This window comes from Cotesia glomerata, linkage group LG9 (assembly GCF_020080835.1).
Source record: "Cotesia glomerata isolate CgM1 linkage group LG9, MPM_Cglom_v2.3, whole genome shotgun sequence".
Lineage (NCBI taxonomy): Eukaryota > Metazoa > Arthropoda > Insecta > Hymenoptera > Braconidae > Cotesia > Cotesia glomerata.
This window is the reverse complement of record NC_058166.1, coordinates 17,715,212-17,735,274: the sequence shown is the minus strand read 5'-3', so window position 1 is coordinate 17,735,274 and position 20,063 is coordinate 17,715,212. Positions and strand designations below refer to the sequence as shown.

Genomic DNA, 20,063 nt, shown 5'->3' with positions numbered 1-20,063 from the left:
ATATATAATGTAAAGACAGTAGCGTGTGAGAGAAATATATCCCTTAGATACTTCACGCCAAGCACGTTCATCCGGTACCCGTTTGTCTGGAATAAATTGTATATACCTTATTCTATCTATACAGAGACATAACCAAGGGAATATTCTTAGAATGACAAAACAACCATCTTGTTCTTGTCTTTTCTTCTCTTGGTGTTGTTTTAACGACAGGGCGTGACCTGAACCATGACGAGAACATAATTAATTCCGAGTTGTATATAACATCAGCTTCCGATTTACAAAAAAACATTATATATTACACACTTTTTTTATTTTTATTATTTTTTATCATGAATTTCTTCCTTGAATTTTTATAGGTTATTTTTTTTGTGTCAACATCTCTCGACGGATGCCATCACCAGAATCAATCTAATTAATTATTTATGGGCTGCATAAGAAGTTATAGATTATGTGTCCGTACATAATCCTCAGCTCGGCGAGACGAAAAAAATAAGAAGATAAATAAAACGGTTAACTTAAAATAATAAATAAAATAAAATAACATTTTTATTGTTCAGCTTGAGTGTCACTCAGAGACAATAGGATTAAATATTTTTTCATTCGAGACTTTGATTATACTTTTCAATTCTCACTTACAAGTCAGTCACCGGATAATATTTATATTGTTATAAATTTTTTTTTTCTATTAATGAAGAAAAATTCTTCTTTATTTAGATTTTTTTGTAAAAATTTTATGCATGAATTTTTTATTACTTTTTTTTCAGCTTGAATTATTCATTCAGAAGATACAGAACTGGAAAATTAATTTACTAGAAGGATGTATATTTCTACAGCAAGAAACGCGATAAAAATAGATCTCATCTTGGTTCTTTATGCTTCACCGTACATTCAACCCTTTGCTACAAGAAATCGCTCTGGTTATTTTTTTGAGGTTGTCATAAATAGAAAATATTTTAGTGTATCATTAGATAAAAAAATTTATTTATTTAAAACTTGTTAATTTATAAATAATTCAATGAAAGTAATCTTATTAAGAGAATAAAAAAGAATTGGTGTCTTGATTTTAATTTGTGCCTTTTCCAGGTTTCATATCATTATCACCAATAGTCAATTTATTATGATAAATATTTAGGTTGCATTCAAAAATGCTCTATTTCTAGATAAATAATTGAGAAATTACCTTGTATCTCGTGAACTATTGACATTTTTAAAGGTATAAGCTCATCCCGATGTTACACTCATCGAGACCTTTCATTTGAGTACCCACATCAATTTTTCATATATTTTATATATTTATATATTATATATATATATGTATATATGAATAATATATCAAAAATGCATGTGAGTACTCAAATGAAAACTCGTAATGAGTGTAACATCAGGATGAGCTTATATCTTTAAAAATGTCAATAGCACACAAAATATAAGGTCATTTCTGAATTATAGACATTTTTAAAGATATAAGCTCATCCTGATGTTACACTCATCGAGACCTTTCATTTGAGTACCCACATCAATTTTTCATATATTTTATATATTTATATATTATATATATATGTATATATGAAAAATATATCAAAAATGCATGTGAGTACTCAAATGAAAACTCTTAATGAGTGTAACATCAGGATGAGCTTATATCTTTAAAAATGCCAATAGCACACAAAATACAAGGTCATTTCTTAATTATTGACATTTTTAAAGATATAAGCTCATCCCGATGTTACACTCATCGAGACCTTTCATTTGAGTACCCACATCAATTTTTTCATATATTTATATATTTATGTATATTACATATATTTATATATGAAAAATATATCAAAAATGCAAGTGGGTACTCAAATGAAAGCTCTTGATGAGTGTAATATCAGTATGAGCTTATATCTTTAAAAACATTAATATTTAAGAAAATACAGTGCAATTTAACAAAAATCATAATTTAATAAATCAAAATTTTATGTGTTTATAGTACACGTCACGGCAGTCACATAATGACTGCACGGTTGCTAGGATAATTTTTTTTTTAGATTTACATTGTAGTATGTCATAGACTTTACACCCAAAGAACAGTGACATGATTTCTACTATTCAACGATAAGCAATTGGATGCAATATTTACTAATCATACAATTAGTAACTTCATTTGGTGATCAGACTAATAATAAAAATAAATTCTGGAGAAATAGATAAAAAAAAGACGTGGGGAAAAAATGATAATACTGTCGTCTGTCACACTTATTGTGACTGTAGAATGCGTTAGACAAGCTGATGGTATGACGAAAGAGAAGGGAAGACGGGGGCGTAGTGTGGAGGGAGATTAATGAGGATGCTGCTGATTATCCAATTCGTAAATTCTCGCTGTATTTTGATCATGTACTACACTACATATTCAACTAAATAGTTATTGTAGTACATCACAAGTAACTAAATATCATCATTCAACTAAATTCATGCCCTAATCTGTCTTAATTTTTCTACTTTCAGCTACAACTCCCCTTAGCTTCACGGTTGCTGTCTTTGTCAAAGTGCTCTTATGCAACAACATCTGAGCGATTTAATTGTTCTTCATTTTAAATCGGATGTTGCTCAAATTACTTCCATATATTTTTTAAAAAAGTTTATAAAAAACTCACCGATTGAACTGTCAGGATCAGATAGGTCTGAAAGAGATGGGACCTTTCGCATCGATGTAAATCTCTCAGGTCCTCTGGGCATGATACTTTCATCTTCAACATCGGACGTTGACTCTTGTTTCATGTATTTGGCCATCATCATCATTACTTCACTAGTACTGAGACTTCCACATCCGAAGCTCACGTTAGACCCACGATTACGCTGAAAAAATAAATAAAAATTAATATTATCATTATTATAAATTTATTTATTTATTTATTTCCCAAAAATACATATATAGTTGTTTATATAACTACATGTAATCAACAATAATATTATTAACTGAACAATATTAACTAGCAACTTGCAATCACTATGTGACTATCGAGAATTGTGAATTATAAATCGATAAAATTTTGCTTTGATAAATAATAACTTTCGTTAAATTGCACTGTACTTTCTTAAATATTGACGTTTTTGAAGATATAAGCTCATCCCGATGTTACACTCGTCAAGAGCTTTCATTTGAGTACCCACATGAATTTTTTATATATTTTATATATTTCACAAATATCAGAACTATCATACATATAAAATATATGAAAAATTCATGTGGGTACTTAAATGAAAGGTCTCGATGAGTGTAACGTCAGAATGAGCTTATATCTTTAAAAATGTCAATAATTAAGAAATTATATTGCATTTTGTCAACTTATGATATTTATTCATTTGAGTACCCACATGCATTTTTTATATATTTTTCATATATACATGTATGTAATATATATAAATATATAAAATATATGAAAAATTGGTGTGGGTATTCAAATGAAAGGTCTCGATGAGTGTAATGTCGGGGTGAGCTTATATCTTTTAAAATATCAATAGTTCATAAGACATTTGGTAAATTTCTCTGTACGCTTTTAACTATTGACCTTTTTAAAGATATAAGCTCATCATGATGTTACACTCATTAAGAGCTTTCATTTGAGTACCCACATGCACTTTCATATATTTTTCATATATACATATATATAATAATATAAATATATGAAAAATTGATGTGGGTATTCAAATGAAAGGCCTCGATGAGTATAACATCAGGATGAGCTTATATCTTTAAAAATGTCAATAGTTCACAAGATACAAGGTCATTACTTAATTATGTATCTAGAGATAGAGTATTTTTGAATGCAGCTTAAATACTTATCATAATAAATTGACTATTGGTGAGAATGATATGAAACCTTTAAAAGGCACAAATTCAAATCAAGACCTTTGTAATGACACTAAATTTCACTAAAAAAAAAACCGATTTTATAATATGACTATCCGGGACACAAAATTTTTTTTATCCTCTTAACTCACGAGTTATTACAGTTAAAATTATTATACATTCCATGATAAATTTAGTTTAATAACTAATAACAATTTCATTTTACCTGCGTATCAAAGAAATAATGAAAAGTTCAATGTCTGTATTGTTATTGACTCACTACCAGATTTTTAATTAATTTTTTTAACTCTATTTTAAGAAATGAAGGTATTGGGTAATTAAAAATAATATTTTTTTAACTACCAATTACATCTTTAATTTTATTTTATTTTTATGAGCTTATTAATTTTATTTAATAGATAAACTATAAGTATTTTGTTTTTAAATAAATTTAAAAAATATTTTTTATAGACAAACATTTAAAATTTTTTTTTTATAAAACTAGTTTTTAAAAAAAATTAATTAAAAAAAAAATTATTAAAGCCTATTCGTAATTTTTAATCATAATTTATCAATATAATTTAATAAGCTGTGATAAAAATTGTCATTATTTTTTAATCTACTTCTTGGTAGAATTGTAATTAAGCCTTCTTTTTTTTCTTTTTTTATTAGTGTTTAATTTCTTCTTATAAAATACTGATAATTTTTTTTTTTAGAATTATTGGAGCAGAAAAAAAAATTATTTTAATATTAATAACCTGGAGAACAAAGAACATAGTTAGTGTTCAGCTGAAAAAACTCTTAAAAAAAGAAACTTATTTAATTAAGGGGCTGCAGAGTCAACAAAGGAGATTTTCAGAAGCTTCAGCATGAAGAAATAAATTTTTTTAATTTTTTTCAATGGCTTTCATTGTGATCATCTGGATCTGAAGAAATAATGACGAAAAAAAAATAAATAAACAAACTTATAAAAATAGTTAAACAAAAACAATAACAACTGCATAGAAGAAAACGACAGTTGTGTAAAGAAAGACTCATGTGGCAAAAGCATGAATGAACCTGCCTCATGAGTTGATTTAAAACATTTAGAGTGGGGATTTAATTCTTGAACGAACGGTTGGTGTACGAGGAAAGGAAAATGAAGGGAAGACACCAGTCGGAGGGAGAGTAAACGGAAATACCCGAAGAACTTCGGGAGAGGACGTTCGTTGAAGGAGAGATAGATGAAGAATAGTAATGTTGATAATTGATACGAGAGAGATAGTGAACTGCGACCGCTTGACCTTCATGCGGCCACGCAACTGAATGAACGCCTAGCCGGTTGAGTGACGCAATGATACCAGTGTCGAGGGAGAGACTGAGATAGATTATAAATCAAATTAAAAGGAGACAGTAATAAAATAAATGTATATACTAGTTAAACTGCTGTGCAAGCCAGCAGTTGGCTGAGATACCAATAAAATGATATTTTTATAAAAAACAATTAAATTTATTGAGCCGGTTTAGAGAAAACATGTCGAATTATTCAGGACAGAATCATTGTTGAGTAATCTTGCGATCCAATTGAAGAATATTATGCAAATGTCTATCAATTATCATGTTAAGACACATTTGTTTATCTTCTATAGACTATAGACTAGAGACAAGATTTTTATTAAGTATTGTATGGTAATTACGATGATAATTATTATTGGAGAATAAATATTTACCGAGCACTTGGTGTTAATAACCTTATCTGTTTTAGGTTAGTAACAATAGAGAGAATAACTGAAGAAAATAGCTATTGTCATCAGGATTGGATTCATTGGATATAATATGAATTGCTTATTGTCCTCAAAATTGTACTGGTGCTACTTTGATCCTAGTTTTCTCTACCTGACTACCAGTTTGTCCTTTTGGAGATGAAGAAAGGAAATATGGACCCGAAAAAGGCATTTAAATTTGTGAATTTTTGTATTGTAGCATTTTTAACGGGAAGTTTTCTTCACACGATATTTGTACTTTAGGTAGGAAAAAGTAAGTGTGGAAAATTGGAGTGAATTTTTACTTATTAATTGGAGTGCGTCGAGAAATTATTTTGGAGTTAATTTGGAGTTTTTAAAGTAAATTTTAGTAAGCTTAAATAATTTTTTGGAATTTTAAATTTATAATTAATTATATTTTTTTTTAATTTGACTTTGAAATATTGATTTTTTTTTAATCAATAAAAAAATCAAGAATTCACCCCGCGGAATTTTTGATAAATATTTAAAAGGGTCAATCATTTTAATTATGATTTTTTTTAACGAAATTTTTATTTTATTTCAAAAAAGTTAATTATAACAATTTTAAGATTCAATTTTTTTTTTTAATTGTTTGTTTATTTATGTACTTTTCAAAAAAAAATATATCACAGTTATTTTTAAATCGTTTAAATAATATTATTATTAATTTTTTTATTTATTGTTATTTGCCAGAATTTAAATTTAAAAATTGATAAGATTTTTTGCTAAATATTTACAAATGGGGTCAAGTATTTTAATTTTCATTTTTTTTAACGAAATTTCTAATTGACTTTATTGATATATTTTCTTATTAAAAATACATAAAAAATGAACTTAAAAAAAAAGTTGATTATCACAATTTTAACAAATTTTGTAAAAAATTGTGATATTTCATTTTGTTTTTTAATTGTTCATTTATGTACATTTCAAAACAAAACATAAAACAAAAATCAAAAAAAGATAAAATAGAAATTTTATCCAAAAACGTGAGAGCCAAAATTTTTTCCCTTAACTTTTTGATTTTTCTTAAAAAATAAACTAAGTTCAGAAAATTGTTTAAAAAAAAAATGTATTTACAATTTTTTAGAGCTTCTTAAGATAATATTTTTTTAATAAATTTTTCTTGCTATAATTTATTTGTTAGAAAATTCTAAAAATTATCATGTCTTTCAATTTCGGTATCATGTTTTTTCAAAAAAAATATACCAAAAACATCAAAAAAAGATAAAATAGAAATTTTATCCAAAAACATGAGAGGCAAAATTTTTTCCAACTTTTGAAGGCAAAAAAAAACTATCGAAATCTTTATTTTTTTTTTTTTTTTTCACGACATTATTTATCATAAATGCATAAAAACAAGCAGAATCAAAAAAAAATTCAAAAATTTTAATTTTTCACGTAGTTTTGGCCCAAAATGGGATTGACCCCACTTGTAAATAATTACAGAATTTTTTTATGGTAAATTAAAATAAAACTCGAATTTTTAAGTTGATAAAAAATACCCTGATAGAAGAATTTATTTGTATTAAATAATACTTGTTAATAGTTAACAAATCATTTATTAGAGACCACTTTTTAGTATTAAATAAATATTTCTTAGTCTTTAATAAATCTGATATTCATTTATTAAATATTAATAAATTTTTTTAAATACTAAGAAATATTTGTTAAGGACTAAAAAATGGCTTTTAATAAATGATTTGTTAAATATTAACAAATATTTTTAACTATAAACAAATCCTTCTATCAGTGTAGAGACAGAGTAAATATTGATTTTTATAACCCAAATTCTTTTAAATAAATTTTTTTAGGTAGACTAAAGCATAATCTTTGGCACAAAAATAAAAAATGGAGTACTTTGGCTGCAAAACAACCTAAAATTGAAAGCAAAATAAAAACGATGATAAACCGAGGCCAATTGGTAAAGTGCCTAACGTGTGTTACTTTTGGTAGCACGCTCGCCAGGGTTTGACTTCCAACATATAATAATGTTAATGCTAATGCTAATACTGATGCTTACACAAATACTCATACTAATTCCTATCTTAAAAATAAAATCTGGGCACGACCGAGGGAAGAGGTCGTTAATACCGCACTCGACTGTATCGACACGGACAATGCACACCGCTTTGTTCGATCCGAACAGAACAGAACCCCTCGAAATAAAATTTTTAACGGGTTATAAAAGTATATTTAATTTAAAAAGCTTATAAATTTATAACTTATAACTGTTTAACGCCCTGAATTTACAAAATGAGTTGAGCGTCAATAAAATTTAATTATATCTATTTTTTATTATATTATATTACCGATAATATAAATTTTTATTATTTCAATTAGACCAGTAGTCATTGAAATAGATTCGGTTGTCAAGTGAGATTATTGCTCCCTGGATATTTTCATTTTAAAATCCATAAAGTTTGTGTCATAACTAAGAGCGACTGAAAATTTAATAAACTTATCAATTAATCAAGCTGCCGAGAGAGTTTCAATCGAGAGAATTACCCTTTCTCTGCTTCTACTCGTACTCTATATTCATTCATAGTCTATACTTAGATTTATCAATGACACTAGACAGAAAATTTACATTTTACAAGATTACTTATCAAAATTTATAATTCATAATCTACTATGTTACGTCGAATTAAAAAACACTCGAATTGATTAAATATTTAAAATATGACCTGTTAGATTTTTATTTTTTAGCTTACCTTCAACGCGCGGTGATCAATAGGGTAAATTTTTCGAGTTAAAAGACTTTCTTCATAAAAATCTTGTTCCTCTTCATCGTAGTCGTACAGTGAGTCGATGTCCATGTTACCTGAAAATAAAATCAATTATTATTATTTATTCACATAAAAAATATTTTTTTAATGCTTCAATAATTTTTGTAACACATAATTAAGAAATGACCTTGTATCTTGTGAACTATTGACATTTTTAAAGATATAAGCTCATCCCGATGTTACACTCATCGAGACCTTTCATTTGAGTACCCACATCAATTTTTCATATATTTATATATATTATATGTATGAATATATGAAAAATATATGAAAATGCATGTGGGTACTCAAATGAAAGCTCTTGGTGAATGTAACATCGGGATGAGCTTATATCTTTAAAAACGTCAATATTTAAGAAAGTACAAGGTCATTTCTTAATTATTGACATTTTTAAAGATATGAGCTCATCCCGATATTACACTCATCAAGACCTTTCATTTGAATACCCACACCAATTTTTCATATATTTTATATATTTATATATATTACATACATGTATATATGAAAAATATATAAAAAATGCATGTGGGTACTCAAATGAAAGCTCTTGAAGAGTGTAACATCGGGATGAGCTTATATCTTTAAAAACTTCAATATTTAAGAAAGTACAGTACAATTTAATAAAAATCATTATTTAATTGAGCAAAATTTTATTTATTTATAGTTCACGTCACGGCAGTCACATACTGACTGCAAAGTTGCTAGTTAATTATTATGAATTTAGAAGACATAAAATGATTATTGAATTTTAAATAAATAAATAAATAATTAAAATGAAAAAAATGCACCTAAAAATGATTTAATTTTTGTACTTTTAACTTATTCATATTTTTTTAATTTTTTTTTAAATAAAAAAAATTATTGAATGTCTTCTAGATTAACAGTAAAAATCAATAAAAAAAATCATTGGTTAAATTGCAATAACATAAAACCCATAAATTATTTTAATTAGAGGACAAACTAAAACTGTATATTATCTTGAATAATTATCGGTTATTTTTTATAAATCCACAGTATAAATGGATCCTTCGGTTGTGAAGCTAAAGCGGTTGCGAAGTCAAGATCGAGTTACTCTGACCGCTCAAACGACAGGTGGTGAGTGTAAAAATGGTTGGATGAAGATGACCAGACACTACCATCTCTGAGAGTCTCAACCGTAAATTCTCTCACGGTCTTATTCGAACAACGCAACGTTTGCTGTAGGGTGTAAGATCCGATACCCAAGTGCTACAGTGATGTTATTACAGATTTGTTGTGCTGTTACACGATCCCGTACATCAAAACCTATCAATTGTTTAAACAACTAATTATTCATTTCTTCTCCAAAAGAAGTTCCTTCAAAAAATCGGATCTAGGTTCAATAACTGATGAAAATAATAATGAAGATCAAGACGACAAAATTAAAGGTTAAGACCTCAATAGGATCACCGTTACAGCGAACCCCGAAGGTTGTTTACCAGCAAAAACTCACCGATGTCCATTTATGTTAAAGCGAACGCTTGCTGTCTATTTAACTTCCATTGCGTCCAAGATCTTCTAAGAAAGTTTATTATACGTTGCTCCTTGCATCAACCAGACGGCTAATATCTTATTCAATCGTTTCTCTTTTTATTATTCAGCGTCGCGAGATAAATCCGGTATAATTGAACAAACCCTGTGAATCCCAATTGCCAATTCTTATCATTATTTATTGACTATCGGAAATCTATCGATGAAAAACGACCTGCCTTGTTTGATCTTGTCAATTGAATTTAATATCGAGCCAGGATTTTTGCCTTTATTTCAAAATAATTAATTAAATTTTTGATATTACGGTGGAAATATTGGTTATTTAAAGAATTTTTTAAATAAAAGTTGTTAAAAATTTAATTTTATAAAAAAAATGTCATAATTTTTAAGGCTAATAAAAAAACTGCAATTTTCGAAATTAATATTTTTATAATTAGCAAAATTTTTAGTCATTTATTATAAATCTTAATTTAATAATTATGGTAAAAATATTGGTCGCATACAAAATTTTTTAAGTAAAAATTGTCAAAAATTTAATTCTCTAAAAAAAAAATGTCTTGTAATTTTCTTTTAAGGCCAATAAATAAGCTGTTATTTTGAAATTAACATTTTTAAAATTAACAAAAATTTGAGTAATTTATTATGAAGTTTAATTTAAAAATTACGGAAAAAATTTTGGTCGTATAAAAAATTTTCTAAGTAAAAATTGTTCAAAATTTAATTTTATAAAAAAAATTGTCTTATAATTGTTTTTTAAGGCCAATAAAAAAGCCACAATTTTGAAATTAACATTTTTAAAATTAGCAAAAATTTGAATCATTTATTATGAATCTTAATTTAAAAATTACGGCGGAAATTTTGGTCGTAGAAAAAATTTTTTAAATAAAAATTATTCAAAATTTAATTTTATAAAAAAAATGTCATAATTTTTTCTCAAAACCAATAAAAAAGCCGTAATTTCAAAATAAAAATTTTTATAATTAGCAAAAATTTGAGTAATTTATTATGAATCTTAATTTAAGAATTACGGAAAAAATTTTGGTCGTATAAAAAAATTGTTCAAAATTTAATTTTATCACAAAAATGTCTTATAATTTTTTCTTGAGACCAATAATAAAGCCGCAATTTTGAAATTAACATTTTTATAATTAGCAAAAATTTGAGTAATTTATTATGAATCTTAATTTAAGAATTATGGTGAAAATATTGGTCGTATAAAAAATTTTTTAAGTAAAAATTGTTCAAAATTTAATTTTATAAAAAAAATGTCATAATTTTTTTTTTAAGGCTAATAAAAAAGCCGCAATTTCAAAATTAACATTTTTATAATTATCAAAATTTTTGGCAAAAATCTTGGGCCTAAAAATCATCATCTTCTTTAAAGATTATCACTAAAATTATTTTATCAAAGAAGAATTTTATAGTAATTAAGCGATAATAGAAATTGTACGCATGAAGAAAGAGATAAAAAATTACACACATAATTATCATAATTTAAATATTTACTCTATTTGTATCAATGTTGTAATTTATAGTGTGTTTATATCATCGAATGAAATCGATTGGAAATCAATGCAATGATTCCATTGTTGCGATTTAAAGTTCAAACGGTTTCTTTAAATTTATTGTTATTTTTAAAGAAAACACTTGGTTCTATTTATACCGTGTGTTCCAGTCTTGTAAATTTAAACCATCTGAATATTTAACGCTCACATACTACGCTGAAGAAATTCATTGTTTGAATACTCTGGATTTATTATTGCGTCGTTCAATATTTCTAATTTAACTGGTTTAATTAAATTAAAACGTTTATTATATTGATAATAATTGTGGGGTAAATATAATTTGTATAAGATATCAATTCAATGATATAACAATAATGAATTGTGAGAAATAAAATAAGTTAACCCGAAAAATTAAAATGTTACTTCCCAACGCATTCTCGTCAGCACAATGTTATAATTTATAATAATAATGATGATGATATTCTCGGTGAAACTGAAGCCATACGACACTTTCAGGGAGTACAAAGTAAAAAATTTTTAAAATTGTCTCAAGAGCTAAGCCCATAACAAAAGCCACCCGCATGCAGACATTCTAGATGCAATTTAACCGAGAACCCAATACTACTACATCCGAAGACTCTCTACACCTAAAACAAGGCGGTCATCTGAGATTTTTTTTGTCGGGACCACCTTTGAAATTTTGTTTTAAATGTTACTTTTAAATAAATATTAAATACAGTTATTTTAAATTAATATTTCCTTTTTTTTTTTAAATAGAAATTTATTTTTGATAAAATATTGAAATTTGGACTCGAGATAAAATATTTTATGAATTATAAAAAAATTAAATTTAGTATTTTTTTACATAAAAAATTTAATATTTATTTTTTTTTTTTTTCATTTATCAATTAGTAAAATTATAGAGAAATTTATTTTTGATAAAATATTGAAATTTGGACTCAAAAGATAAAATATTTCATGAATTAAAAAAAATTTAATTTAGTATTTTTTTTACATAAAAACTTAATTATTTATTTTTTTTTTTTTAATTTATCAATTAATTAAATGACAAAAAAATTTGGTAAATATTTGTAATTTTAATTTAGTTTTTTTGAACTAAATTTCTATTTTATTTTATTGATATTTTTTTTGAAAAATATATAAAAAAATTAACAATTTAAAAAAAAAAGTTGATTATTACAATTTTAATAAATTTTAAAAAAAATTTATAAATTTTCTAGAAAATTGTAATATTCAACTGTTTTTTTTAAATTGTTTTTTTTTTTAATGTACTTTTCAAAAAAAAAAAGTATATTAAAAACATCAAAAAAAGATGAAACAGAAATTTTATCCAAAAATATAAGCCAAAAGTTTTTCCCTTTAATTTTTGATTTTTCTTAAAAAATAAACTAAGTTCAGAAAATTAAAAAAAAAAATGTATTTACAATTTTTTGGAGCTTCTTAAGATAACATTTTTTAATAAATTTTTTTGCTATAATTTATTTATTAGAAAATTCTAAAAATTATGTCTCAATTTTAGTATCATGTTTTTTTATATATTTTTCAAAAAAAAATATATCAAAAAAAGATAAAATAGAAATTTTATCCAAAAAACATGAGCCAAAATTTTTTCCAACTTTTCAAAGCAAAAAAACTATCGATCTTCATTTTTTCTTTATAATAATTACCAAAAATATTATTAAAAATTTCTACTCATATTTTTTCTAATTTTTTAAAATCTAAAATGTTTCATTTAATTTTTTTATAATAATTTATTTATTAAAAAAATTTCCAGTGATATTTTTAGTTTAATAAAATAAGTGTGAATTCCAAAATAAATTTAACTCCACTTGTAAATAATTACCAAAAATATTATTAAAAATTTCTACTCATATTTTTTCTAATTTTTTAAAATCTAAAATGTTTCATTTAATTTTTTTATAATAATTTATTTATTAAAAAAATTTTTCTAGACCGATATTATTTAATTTAATAAAATAAGTGTGAATTCAGCATAAATATGGAGCAACGCAAAACTGAATCAAAATTAAAAATAAAAACTTTTGAAATAATATACAAAAGCAAGCATTCACATATTAGCAAAAGAAACATAGAAACAAACGAGATCATTGAAAATTAAATGGATTAATAAATGTATCAGATAAGATTGCAAGTAATATATAAATATTATACTTGCATTAAGTTAATACAAAACTGCCCCGAATCTAGACTAAATAAATTTACAAAGTAAATAAAGTGAAAATGCCGAAAAAAGAAAAAGTATTCTGTAAAAACTGTAAACTCGCCCCCACTATTATCTATTCTCAGTCCATCGTCCATCACATCTGAATCGTCCGGTATGGGCTTTCAGATGCTTTGCTGGCACACTGTATCATATTATATGTAGTAATGCCTTCATATTAGTTTAGCTTTGAAGCGTTTACTTCTATACCAGAGTAGAGACCAGAGTGTATCAGACAACGCCATTGCCGTAAAAAAGAAAAAGAAAGAATTAACGCGACGTTGCCATACCAAAAGGTCCAGGGAACTTGAGACTTTTTAAAAAGTTTCTTCCTTCTTTAAAACACTAAGCTTAATTTTCATTTTTCAATAAAACAATCCATAAATAAACAAGTCGGCTGATAACAGAAAAATAAATTACCGTCAATTAATTAAAAGAAAGAAACGATTTTACGAGTTGTTTTTTCGATTATTAAATTATTATTGATACAAATGGCTAGGAGGTAATTGATCTATAGTTAATAAAATTATTTTAAGCGTTTTATTATGATTCACCGTCGACGGTTAGATTAGTCGACGTATTTAATGATGAATTGTTGACACGCGATTTTAAATCACGAATATCAATTGATAAATTGTACATTTACTTAAAAATCTTTTAACTTACTAATTGTTTGTTGATTATAATTAGTCTTTTTTTAATCAACCAAATTTTAATTCTGAAAATAAAAATATTAATATAATAAAAATGAAAATTAAATTAGCCGACATTTAAAAATTTATAGAATTTTTTTTTATTGAAAAAATGATTAAAAAAAAAATTTCACTTATAAAACACTTTAAAAACTGTAAGTGCAATTTTTAAAAAATAATTTTTTGTTATAATTTAATTATTAAAAAAAAAATTAAAAAATTAAAATCGTCGGCTAACTTTATTATTATTAATTAAAAATAAAAATATTAATATAATTAAAAATGAAAATTAATTTAGACATTTAAAAATTTATAGAATTTTTTTTATTGAAAAAATGATTAAAAAAAAAATTTCACTTGTAAAACACTTTAAAAACTGTAAGTGCAATTTTTAAAAAATATTTTTTTGTTATAATTTAATTATTAAAAAAAAAAATTAATTTAGACATTTAAAAATTTATAGAATTTTTTTTTATTGAAAAAATGATTAAAAAAAAAATTTCACTTGTAAAACACTTTAAAAACTGTAAGTGCAATTTTAAAAAAATATTTTTTTGTTATAATTTAATTATTAAAAAAAAATTAAAATCGTCGGCTAACTTTATTATTATTAATTAAAAATAAAAATTATATAATATCTTTAATATATTTACCGTATGATTAGAGAATTACCAATATGTATTACTCAGTGACTCACTATTATAATATGAGTAAAAAATAAATAATGATCATGCTCAGTTGTTTTTATTTTTACCAATTGTCACTTTTGCTGGCTGGGTTTAGTTTTAATTAATTATTGCAATTCAAAAAATAATTTTATACTTCACTAGTATAAATATTTTTTTATATGTATTAATAATAATAATTTAAAAGTAAATAGTTAACCTTTGTAATTAATGTAGAACGATATCCAGATAATTGTAAAATCGTATAGAAGCTAGTTGTCCGAGAAGTATGCACTTAACAATTAATACACAAGGTTTATTATCACATAGATACTTTTCACTCTCACTAATATATGTTTGGATAAAAATAAAAAAATGTCAGATGCGTAAATAGAGTAATAAAAATAACAGTTATACTAATACTACAACAATGAATATTATATATAATATGTAACAATGTTAATGTTTTTTATTTTCAGCACCGAGAACCGAGAGTGAAGATAAGAGCGTGGCAACGAGTCTCAGTGCTGGTGCTGGTGCTGGTGGGTTCATGAATGAAACTGAGAATGCCCGGGAGGGAGATGGAAGTTAAGCCTAGCCTTCACTAACTTTAACGAAATTTACCCCCGCCAATTCACTCGGTTATACGCTTTGTTCGAATGTGTGTGAGAGAATGAGTATGTGTCAAGCAAACTAAACTGAAAACATTTATCTCTCGTTTTATATTCTCTCTTTCTTCATCTTCTCCCTCTACTTTTACGCATAATAATAAAATTAGCCGACGTTTTTAATTTTTTAAAAATTACACTTAAAGTTTTATAACAAAAAAATTTTTTCCGGGAAATTATTTTTAAAAAATTGCATTTTTGTAATTATTAAATTTTCTAAATGTCAATTTTTTTTCTTATTTTTTTTTATGCAGTAATTTATTTATTAGAAAAATTGTTAAAATTATTAAATATCTGCTAAATTAATTAATAATAATAAAGTTAGTCGACATTTTTAATTTTTTTATTTTGCTTAATTTATTAAATGATGATAACTAAAAAAGTTTTATAACAAAAAAATTTTTTCCGGGAAATTATTTTTAAAAAATTGCATTTTTGTAATTATTAAATTTTCTAAATGTCAATTTTTTTTCTTATTTTTTTTTATGCAGTAATTTATTTATTAGAAAAATTGTTAAAATTATTAAATATCTGCTAAATTAATTAATAATAATAAAGTTAGTCGACATTTTTAATTTTTTTATTTTGCTTAATTTATTAAATGATGATAACTAAAAAATATTTTTAAAAAATTGCACTTATAGTTTTTGAAGTTTTTAACAAATGAAATAATTTTTTTTTTTTATAATAATTCTTTAATAAAAAAAATCAAAAATTTTTAGATGTCAGCTAACTTTATTTTCATTAAAGTTTTTCATGTTTTTTATAAATAAAATTTTTTGTTTTATTTTTTTTCACTAAAAAAAAAAAGTTATAAAAATATGAATAATAATAAAGTTAGCCGACATTTTTTAATTTTTTATTTTGCTTAATTTGTTAATTTATAACTAAAAAATATTTTTAAAAAATTGCACTTAGTTTTTTAAGTTTTTAACAAATGAAAAAACTTTTTTGTAATAATTCTTAAATAAAAAAATCATATAAATTTTTAAATGTCGGCTAACTTTATTTTCATTAATAATAAAGTTAGCCGACGTTTTTAATTTTTTTTTATTGAAAAAATTAGAACAAAAAATATTTTTTAAAAATTGCACTTCCAGTTTTTTAAGTTTTTTGCAAATGAAATTTTTTTTAAATAATTTTTTCAATAAAAAGAAATTTTAAAAATTCTTAGATGTCGGCTAATTTAATTTTCATAAAATATGACATTAAAGTTAGCTGTCACTTGATTAATGTTTAATTTTATTTAACAATTAAATTAATTCTGAAAAAATTATTTTAACAAAATTGCATTTTTAATTTTTTAAAATTTCTACGTCAATTTTTTTTTCTTGTTTTTTTGCCATAATTTGTTTGTTAACAAAAGTTCAAAAAATAATTAAACATCTGCTAAATTAATTTTCATTATTAAAGTTAACTGTCACTTGACCATTTTCTAATTTTATTTAACAAAAAAAATTTGTTCCAAAAAATTATTTTTAAAAAATTGTATTTTTAATTTATTAAATTTTCTAAATGTCAATTGTTTTTCTTATTTTTTTCTATGCAGTAATTTATTTATTAGAAAAATGATTAAATACCTGCTAAATTAATTTTCATTATAAAAATTTTTGAATATGTCAGCTGACTTAATTTTCATCTTTGACGCGAGTGTATTTATTAATTCGCGTAAACTGTAAGGTTTTTATTTATTTTTCACTCCCGGGATTTTTTTTATCTTTTTAATATTATTATTATTATTATATTATTTTTTTTATTTGCACATTTTTGTTTTTTTATTTTAACTTTGCTTTCTAGCGCTCTAACACTTATCTTGTCTTTTGTCGGTTACAAGTTTTATATTTTGTCCCTCTGGTGGTCGTGCACACAATCACTCCTGCATGTTAAGAACTCATTTTTTAAATGACATTTTTTTTTTTTAATAAAATTCTTTTTATAATTTTAAAAACTTAGTAAGAAATACTTTTTGTATTTATTTTTAAAAAATAATTTTAATTTTCAATTTTTTAATTTTTAGTTTATTAAAAAAATTTTATGATTTAAAAAATTGTAACTTTAAATTTCAAAAATAAAAATGTCAAATTTACCGCGTTAAATCCTCCAACAGAGGGCACATGTTTTCAACCAGAGTAGTACACGGTCGCCATATTTAAAATCGCAGCTGATCACAACTGATTGATCTCCAAAAAAAGGTAATTGTATTAAATTTTACTTAGATTTTATAATTATTTTAATAAATTAATTTGCAATAAAATATTTAATAATTCTAAACTAATTTTTTTATTGCGTGCAGTTAAAAAATGTAAAATTTTTTATCACAAAATTTTAGTATTACATAAGATAAATAAATTTTATTGAATATTTTTTTGCACATATAGAAAAAATATAAAGATTAATTATAATTAATTAATTAATTTATTTATTTATTTTAGAAGCAATCATGTTGACCCCAAAAGCAATCACAGTTTCGACAATTGTCCGAAGAAACATTGGAATGATGGCACCGTGCATGAACAAAGTTTCTGACCCAATCCAGCAATTATTCTTGGACAAAATCCGTGAATACAAATCAAAAAGCTCGTAAGAATCATTGAACTTTATATTTTCAATAATAATTATTTTTTTATTGTTATTACTATCATATTTTACTGATAATTAATTAAATTTATCAGAGTAAAATTTTCATAGGTTATCTGTCTTTAATACTAAAGTTAGCCAACGTTTTTGATTTTTTTTTAAATAATTAAACTAAAACAAAAAAATATTTCTTAAAAATTGCACTTATAGTTTTTCTAGTTTTTTACAAGTAAAATTTTTTTTTATTTTTTTGTAAAAATTTTTTCAATAAAAAAAAATTCTTAAATTTTTTAGATGTCGGCTAACTTAATTTTCATTATCTGTCTTTATTTCAGAGGTGGAAAATTAGTCGACCCAACTCCAGAAATCCAGAAAGAATTAAAAAGCGATTTGGAGCGACTCGCAACTCAATACGGAGGTGGTCCAGGAGTTGATATGACTCAATTCCCTAAATTTAAATTCGAAGGTAGTTTTTATAAGCTGAGAATTTTTGTTAGGAGTTTAAGCGAATTTAATTAAAAATTTATGACATTAATTAAATAGTCAGCAGTCACTTGACGATTTATTAATTTTATTTAAAAAAAATTTGTTCTAGAAAATTATTCTCAAAAAATTGCTTTTTTAAATTTATAAATTTTCTTTTTATTCGAAATTAATTTATTAAAAAAAAATTATTAAATCGGTTAAATTAATTTTAATAAAAAATTTATGACACTAAAATCAACAATCTAACAGTTTTTAAAACTTTAATAAAAATTTGTTGAAAATATTTTTAATACTAATTTATATATAAAATAAAATCAAAATATATCCAGATGTCAGTTGATTTGAGTATAAAAAATATTTGCAGCTTTTTTAATTAAAATTAAAAATATTATTGTCAATATTTTTATAATAATTAAATTAGCCGACTTCTGAAAATTTTTATAATTCATTTTATTAAAAATCTTTATTGAAAAAAAATTAAAGGAAAAAATTTGACATGTAGAAAATATTAAAAATTATCCGTGCAATTTTTTAAAAATATTTTTTTAGTTCTAATTTAATTAATAAAAAAAATCAAAATATTTTTTAAACCTCGGCTAATTTTAGTATCATAAATTTAAAAACATTAATTAATTTAAAATAATCAATTAACTTAAAAACATAAATTTATTAAAAAAAAATCAATCAATTTAAAAAAATTAATTAATTTAACAAATCCATTAAAAAAAAAAAGTTCTAATCTAAAGATAAAATTATTTTTTTTAACAAATTTTTTTTTATTTCGCTTGAATTTTTAAAAATCTAATAAACTAAAATAAAAATAATTTTTATTTTTATTTTTCCAGATCCCAACGTCGAGTACAACATCACCCAAAAAAACTAATTTGTTGAAGTTTTCCACTAGTGAAACTCAAAATAATGTATCTATAAATAAATAAAGCTAGAAAAGAATAACAATAAAATTTGTTACACATAAAAGAACATTTCATTACTCTAAATGTTCATTCTTTAGCCACAATTATTAATTAAAATAATTAAAACGTGGAGTGGTACAAGATAGTCAGATAAAACAGCGACCTAGTATAACAACATAAATTTAATAAAGTAATTACTAATGTGATATAAACTACAAACTCTTATCTATTTTGTAAATTAATTAATGTGGTTGGTTGGCTTAGATCAGAATTGTCATAAACAGATAATTCGTCATCCGCGGATCAGATATAAAACAACTTTTGTTATTTGCTGTTTTAGTGACGTCAATGCTGTCGTAATTATTTGCATTCGACGTAGGTGCCCCTTCCCAGAAAGCAACTCAAAGACTAACATGCACAG

General features: G+C 23.8%; 2 protein-coding genes and 1 long non-coding RNA gene across 4 annotated transcripts in view; 2 read left to right on the top strand and 1 right to left on the bottom strand.

Annotated features, from left to right (window-relative positions):
- Positions 1–20,063, bottom strand: part of LOC123271653 — a 100,957-nt gene that overhangs the window by 73,593 nt on the left and 7,301 nt on the right. For both annotated transcript variants that reach the window (XM_044738036.1, XM_044738037.1), the window contains exons 3-4: positions 8,310–8,419; positions 2,640–2,841 (exon numbers count right to left, since the gene is read on the bottom strand). In XM_044738036.1, coding sequence (XP_044593971.1) covers positions 2,640–2,841; positions 8,310–8,419 — 312 coding nt within the window. The remainder of the gene's footprint in view (positions 1–2,639; positions 2,842–8,309; positions 8,420–20,063) is intronic.
- Positions 4,702–7,772, top strand: LOC123271659. The gene is made up of 3 exons (XR_006510941.1): positions 4,702–5,503; positions 5,580–5,851; positions 7,410–7,772. It is a non-coding gene; the product is annotated as an uncharacterized LOC123271659 (long non-coding RNA).
- On the top strand, positions 17,722–19,861 carry LOC123271656 (ATP synthase-coupling factor 6, mitochondrial). The gene is made up of 4 exons (XM_044738043.1): positions 17,722–17,856; positions 18,096–18,245; positions 18,578–18,708; positions 19,574–19,861. Exons 2-4 carry the CDS (start codon positions 18,106–18,108, stop codon positions 19,609–19,611), a joined length of 309 nt encoding a protein of 102 aa, XP_044593978.1. The 5' UTR covers positions 17,722–17,856; positions 18,096–18,105; the 3' UTR covers positions 19,612–19,861.

Bases quoted from the DNA above. Each gene is read 5' to 3' on its own strand.
- LOC123271656 (XM_044738043.1), top strand. From the start codon at position 18,106: ATGTTGACCCCAAAAGCAATCACAGTTTCGACAATTGTCCGAAGAAAC. The intron at 18,246-18,577 runs GTAAGAATCATT...TCTTTATTTCAG, and splicing joins GAATACAAATCAAAAAGCTC to AGGTGGAAAATTAGTCGACC. The intron at 18,709-19,573 runs GTAGTTTTTATA...TTATTTTTCCAG, and splicing joins CCCTAAATTTAAATTCGAAG to ATCCCAACGTCGAGTACAAC.